This window comes from Anopheles aquasalis, chromosome 2 (assembly GCF_943734665.1).
Source record: "Anopheles aquasalis chromosome 2, idAnoAquaMG_Q_19, whole genome shotgun sequence".
NCBI lineage: Eukaryota > Metazoa > Arthropoda > Insecta > Diptera > Culicidae > Anopheles > Anopheles aquasalis.
In genome coordinates this window covers 78,413,147-78,420,646 of record NC_064877.1, presented here as the reverse complement: position 1 = coordinate 78,420,646, position 7,500 = coordinate 78,413,147, and the positions used below count along the sequence as shown (strand labels likewise).

Here is a 7,500-nt window from a genome sequence, read left to right as displayed (position 1 = left end):
GGTTTTTGGGGCGGGATTTGAAGAGGAACGGAGACGATGTTTCGGTCGCTTTCCTCGGGGCGCACAGGATACGCAGAGTATCGTTCCAGCTTCCGGTTTGCGAGAAGCGCCACTGGATCAACCGAGTGTGCCCACCACCAAGGAGCCAAGACAACGACGACGGCGATGATGGTGATGATGATGATGACGGCGACGTCGGCGACAGCGACACCAACAACGACGACGACGACAGCAGCGGTGAGGACAAGACACCGATTGTCAGGCTAAAAGATGTGATGAGATTAAAAAGATAAACACATTTTTTGCTCCCGCTGTTGCTGCTGTGGTCGCGCATGCTGCAGCATGCTGCCAGCTCCTTTTCATCCCTCCACCCCCTGGAAAGTAACCGGGAGCGTGATGCGTTATAAAGCGATCAATTACGTGCTCAGAAATGGTAATTCGCTGAAGGAAATTTATCACCTCGCTAATACCTCTCGCAGTGTACTTTGAGCCAATCGCGCTGCACACTGACTCTTGTGGTGTCTTTTGCCTGATGAAGTGTCTGATTAGATGATGAATTGACAAACCATCCCGTGGGAGGTCACAAGGCCCTCGCTAATCAGACCGGACATAACTGGATCGTTGGATGAAAGAGCAGCAACCATTTTACTCAACTGGGGCACGCGATCATTTGGATCATTTTCCGAAAAATGCTTTCACAACACTAACAACACATCAGTAAACGTTATCCCCTTTTACCGAGGATGGTTACAGGATGAAAGATTATGCCACAACACAACGCATCAGTTCGATCATTTATTTTCCTTTCAACGCAGCACCATCAGCAGCAGCAGCAGCAGCATGAATCATAGTAAGCGGGACTTGACTGTTCTCGACTCCATTACTCCTGGCTCCTTTGGACGATGTATCGCATTACGGCCATCACTTGTATCTGGCGTAGTAATGTTGATGAAAATCAAACAGAGCTGCGACTTGCAACAACAACAATTTGGCTTTCAAAAACAAATGAAACCACCCCTCCCCCCGCCCGCTGGAGCAAATTCAGTTACGTCAATATCCCTAATGCAATCCCGGTGCAAAAAGGGTCCGCAAACAGTTTGAAGCTCATTTTGGCTCCGGTACAAAGTATCCCCGGGACGTTTACTGCGGAGCGGCCAGCGCGGATTCAGAACCAACGGCGTCAACGTGCTGCTCCCTGTGTGTGCTCGCAAAAAAGTGCACTATGTTGCACTATACTCTCTGTGGGTCCATTCCGCGAACCAGGACATGATGGATTTCGGTGGCGCAGCAAAAGGAATCATTTGGCCGAGCGAGTGTAAAGAAGCGCCATCGCCCTCGGTGATGGACTAAAGGAGGGATGGAAAGGGAGCTGTTCCTCTTGTTAATCCTCTTCCCCGGGGCTCCCCTCGGCACCCGGAACCCATTAAAGCGAATTGAAATCCTGTGACCTTCGCTTCGTGCCACTGTGCTTCCAGACCAGGACGCTCATCATCAGCAGAAGCGCGGCGCACATCAAGTAATATAAGGAGGGAGGTAGTTGGTGACCAGTGCATGTGCAGACCGTGGGCCGAGGACCGAGTCCCGCGTGTTGAGTAAGAGTAAGTGAAGAGCATTTAGCCGAAGCGTGGCGCCCGTGAGTTTCTTCCTGGTCATAAATCAACGGAAACTACTCAGTGCTGGTGCTGGTGGTGCAGTAAATCATATCGGGGAGGACGCCGGGAGTTTGAAGGCAAATATTTGTCCAATGAGCACGGTTGACAGCTTCGCTCATCGTGTGCACACACAGCATGGAAGGTCGGCAAGTCAAAGGGAAGGAGAGAGAAAAAAAAGCGTGCTCGCTCGGACGCCCGTGTCCTTACCATGTGTTTTCGTATCGGAAACCCATAATGCCCACCGCTACGCCATGATTCATGGCGACCACGGATGAACTAATCACACCCGGATGACTGCCCGGGAAAGGGGGGAAGAAAGGGGAGGGTGCAATTACTTCGACCACTTTCCGGATCGCCGTTCAGTTTGTTCCTGGCTGACAGCTTCTGGTCGTCTGACGGGTTTTGGGTTGATCCGAGCCGAGACTCCAGCAAACTTGTTTGGCGCTGCCCACCTGCCGGTGTGCCAGTGCCAGAGCGATAAAAAAAACTGAACCGGGGGTCGATAAAAGCACGTGTTAATGCTAATGATGGTTGTAATTACGTCATTTATGGCCTTTGGCTTATGAATAATTGATTCTTGTTGCTCGCGGCCACGAAAGAACGAAGACAGATCATTCGTGGACAGGACTACGAATTGGAGTGAGTGCTTTCTGTTGATAAGCACCGTATTTGTCTTTAAAATTTCATCCCATACAACAGTCCTAGTATCGCGCGAAATACCATCCCGTATTAAGACTTCCTTTCGTGTTCATAAAGCATCAGGATATCGTTTAACAATTCATCAATTTGGAAGATGAAGCACTCACGCCACTCCATCCGGTTCTATTTTAAGACCATAGAAATGAATCATTCATTCCATCAGATGGCACTTTTGTGCACGACACTCCCGGTCGCTAGTCCTCCAAAACGACCTCCTGCATTGGCAGTCCCTTCGCACCGAGCCCAGTAACACGGAACAGTGCACCAGCGGGATCCTTCTGTGGGTCCTTGAAAAGCTTCCCGGCCGTCGTGACAAACAGTTCGTCAAGCTGTGGACCACCGAAAGCAACGGAAGTTACCTGTGGTGCCGGGACCTTGATTTCCTGGATAATCTTTTTCCTGCAACGGAAAGGTGCGGCCGTTTGAGTTGGAGAACAGAGAAGTAGCAGCGAATTCCGTTGACTTACTCCGGTGAGATCTTTACCACCTTGCTGCCACCAAACATGGCCACGAACAGGTTACCCTCGGCATCGATCGTCATGCCATCGCAAAAGTATCCAGGACTTTGCCCCTTGACCTTGAAGTCGTACCAGAGCTGGCCGTTTACTGTTGTCACGAATAGTTGCAGATGAAAAGATGCAATAATGTTGCTACTTGTGACTTACTTAAGTTCCCATCCAGATCGATATCGTACTCCTTGATCTCGTTCGCGCCCGAGTCCGCAAAGTAGAACTTGTTCGTCTGCCGATTCCACGCCAACCCATTCGAGATGTAAATGTCACGGTCCTGTTCCACCAGCTGCTTGGTACGGGCACAGTACCGGTACAGCACTCCCGTCGCTTTCTCGAACGGATTTCCTCGTTCTTCCTTGAGCAGCGTACCGAAGTAGAGTCTTCCCCACGGATCCACCTTACCATCGTTGAGCCGATTATGGTCCAGGGCGGGATCCGTTGCTACCACTTCGCGGACAATCACTGACTTACCGGAGCGGCCATCCCACCGGATCATGACGACACGGTTGAAGTCACCGACGACGAAACATCCACGCTGACCCTTCACCGGGATGATGAAGCTCGCTTCGTCTACGCCATCTGACCGGGGGAAAGCACACGGCATTAACCTGTGGACTGGTATTTCCTGACCCTATCACTCACCGATTTTTGCAGCGTACACCTTCTTCTCACCGTAGTCCCACCGATAAATGATCCCATTGCTAAGACTCACGTAATACAAACTCTGGCTGGCAATGTCCCAGTGTGGACCTTCACCGAGCTCGGTAAACGGTGGAATCGTTTCAACCTGGTACTTCTCCGTCATCTTGATCAATAATGGCTTACAGACGACACTCTTGACGGCGTTTTTATACCCTCTCTCTCTCTCTCTTTCTATCAGCGGTGTCAGATGGAGCGGCGTTCTTTATCTTCTGTTTATTTACTTGCATTCTGATAGGCATATTGGCTTCAGTGTGGAGTAGTGGATAAACAGTCCGTCATGTTGTGCTCACTGGCGGTGACCCTAAATGGTACTAACACAGTGTCGCTGCTCGGTTCAACACATTCAATTACGCGATAAAACATCACCATCCGATAATGCCATACGACCTGCTGCAGTGTATTTTTGGACCATATGAGCTATTGATAAGTCATTTATCATCTAATTATGTAAGCGGATGACCCAGTACTTTCATTAGCAACATATTCTCGCCTTCAATTAGTTCAAGGTATTTCAATATTTTAATAAAACTTTTCCGTCAAACCATTTTTGGTCGATTGGTTATCGCCGCAATCAACTAAATCTGAAACGATTGCACCGTATACCGGTAGCAAAGCCGCTAATTGGTTGTTATCTACCGACGAGTCGATAAGATTTCGACAATGCTGACCCCTCTACGTAACTCCACAACGTTCGCTGATGGATTACCAGCGCCAAGCATACACCTAGTCTCAATCATCAGCTGAAGCCGCACGTAATACGATGGCAAACATTGAGGTCGAGGTGCTACCGGGTCCATTCCTGCAGCTTGGTGAAGGTCCACACTGGGACATCGAGTCGCAGAGTCTGTACTACGTCTGCATTCTATCTGGCACGGTGCTCCGGTACGATTGGAAGGAGAACAAAACATACTCCGCAACAATTGGTAGGTTAATGACGCGACCTGAGTCTCCTCCCTGGAATGGCCAACTAACGGACACCACATTTTCCAGACGGCACCACGTACGCATCGTTCGTTATTCCGGTGAATGGCCAACGCGGTAAGTTTGTCGTCGGTAGCGGAACTCGTCTCCTGCTCGTCAGTTGGGATGGCCGGTCGGCGAGCGTCACCATCGACCGTGTCCTGACCGACCTTGGGCCAGAGGAGTCCGATCATCGCTTCAACGATGGCAAGGTGGACGCCCAAGGACGGCTCTACGTCGGTACCATGCTGGCGGAAGATTCGCGCAATCACTTCGAGATGGACGACGGTAAGCTGTATCGCTACGAGGCCGGCGCTGGCCAAATGGTGCCGCTCAAGAGCAAGGTACACATCTCGAACGGACTGACCTGGAGTGTTCTACAATCGCTAATATACACTAAAAACATCTTAAAATATAGAAAAAGATGTTCAGAAATCAACTTATCTCGTCGATTTATATTTTTTGTGGCCAGAAACACATGTAATTGATGTAATAGCATAGTGTAATTGCAGGTGACCGAATGTAATTGCATTTAACGTTTCGGTATAAACTTTTATGCGATTATGCCTGCCACACGAAGCGTAAACTTTTTGGCATTACACTCTGAGTTTATACGAGAGTTTACGCTTCATGTATCGCCGGCTTTATTATTTTATTAAAACTTTCTTATTTTATATATATTATTTTTTATAATATATAATATAATATTTGAATATATTATAATACAAATATATTAATTAGAATATTAGTAATATATTAAATATATAAAAAATAATAAATATAAAAATTTTATGTTTATATTTTATATTTTATGTATATATATATATGAATCAACTTTTCCATAGTGAGAAAACCTTCTCACTGCAAACTGGGGAGTCGAGTCGAGTCGAGTCGAGTCGAGTCGAGTCGAGTCGGGTCCAGTCGAGTCGAGTCGAGTCGGGTCGAGTCGAGTCGAGTCGAGTCGAGTCGAGTCAATAATAATATTTAATAATATAAATGTATAAATTATATATAAATAATAAATAATATAAATAATAAATATATAATAAATATATATTTATATGAAAATATATATTATTATATATTTATTATTATTATATATTTATATTATTTATTATTTAAATATAATTTATATATTTATATTATATGCTTATTATTAAATATTATTATTGACTCGACTCGACTATAATATTAGGTAGTCGAATAAGTCTTTTCGTATTTTGGTAATAGCTGGCTTTGGACTCGTCTATCTCCACCGTTATCAATCACACTATGTCATATCATACCTCGTTGTGTTAAGGGACATTTGATGTATCTTTTCATCAAAACAAAACAGAGTTTGGAGCAGTGGCCAAAAAGTTATAGCTGTTCAAAGATGAATGAAAATAGTGAAGAAATTCGCTATATTTTGAAAATGTTCTACAAAAAAGGGAAAAATGCCACGCAAGCCTCCAATTAAATTTGTGATGTTTAGGGGGACGATGCTGAATCAGTTCGTGTAGCATAACGATGGTTCGCGCGCTTCCGTTCTAAAAATTTTGATGTCAAAGATGCACCTCGCTCTGGCCGACCTATCGTTGCTAAAGTCGATGAAATTATTGAAAGGAGTAGATTTACATATATATATATATATATATTTATATTATTTATTATTTATATATATAATTTATATATTTATATTATATGCTTATTATTAAATATTATTATTGACTCGACTCGACTCGACTCGACTCGACCCGACTCGACTCGACTCGACTCGACTCGACTCGACTCGACCCGACTCGACTCGACCCGACTCGACTCGACTCGACTCGACTCGACTCGACTCCCCAGTTTGCAGTGAGAAGGTTTTCTCACTATGGAAAAGTATATAAAATATAAAATATAAATATAAAATTTTTATATTTATTACATTTTATATATTTAATATATATATTTTTTATATTTAATATATTACTAATATTCTACTTAATATATTTGTATTATAATATATTCAAATGTTATATTATATATTATAAAAAATAAAATACATAAAATAAGAAAGTTTCAATAAAATAAAAATAAATAATAATAAATAAAATATAAATATATAAATTTATTATTATATATTAAATATTTTTATTTATATTTAAATTATTATATAAATAATAGAAATAATAATAATAAATATATTATATATAAATATATAATAATAATAAATATATAAAAATATATATTTCCATATAAATATATATTTATATTATTTATTATTTAAATATAATTTATATATTTATATTATATGCTTATTATTAAATATTATTATTGACTCGACTCGACTCGACTCGACTAGACTCGACTCGACCAGACTCGACTCGACTCTACTCGACTCTACTCGACTCCCCAGTTTGCAGTTAGAAGGTTTTCTCACTATGGAAAAGTTGATTAATATATATATATAAATATAAAATAAATATATATATATATATATATATATATATATATATATATATATATATATATATATATATATATATATATATATATATATATATATATCTATATATATATATATTATTATTTTGTTTGAAGTTTTGTTTTGATGCATCCTCCGGGAAGTTTTGATGCATCCTCCATATAGCCCAGACCTTGCACCATCGGATTACCACTTGTTTGGTTCTATGCAATAGTCCCTTAGTGGAGTACCGCTACCTTCAAAAGAAGCATGTGAAAAGATCGTGTCACAGTTTTTTAACGATAAACCACGGAGTTTTTGCACTAAAGGAATTATGTCTTTAGCCGAAAAATGGCAAAAGGTGGTTAACAAAAATGAATAATATTTGGTTGAATAATGTTGCTCAAAACTAAAAATATATCCCTTTGAAGTTTTACCAATAATACGAAAAGACTTATTCGACTACCTAATATAAAAAATTTATTTTTATATTTTATATTATATATATATATATATATATATATATATATATATATATTTTGAA

The 7,500-nt window shown here is 41.7% G+C and overlaps 1 protein-coding gene and 1 pseudogene across 1 annotated transcript in view; one reads left to right on the top strand and one right to left on the bottom strand.

Moving 5' to 3' along the window:
• Positions 1-2,286: 2,286 nt before the first annotated feature.
• On the bottom strand, positions 2,287-3,792 carry LOC126570826 (regucalcin-like; annotated as a pseudogene).
• A 533-nt stretch (positions 3,793-4,325) lies between these two features.
• LOC126577251 (regucalcin-like) overlaps positions 4,326-7,500 on the top strand; it is a 30,158-nt gene continuing 26,983 nt past the window's right edge. Inside the window, exons 1-2 of the mRNA XM_050238724.1 lie at positions 4,326-4,488; positions 4,556-4,912. Coding sequence (XP_050094681.1) covers positions 4,326-4,488; positions 4,556-4,912 — 520 coding nt within the window. The remainder of the gene's footprint in view (positions 4,489-4,555; positions 4,913-7,500) is intronic.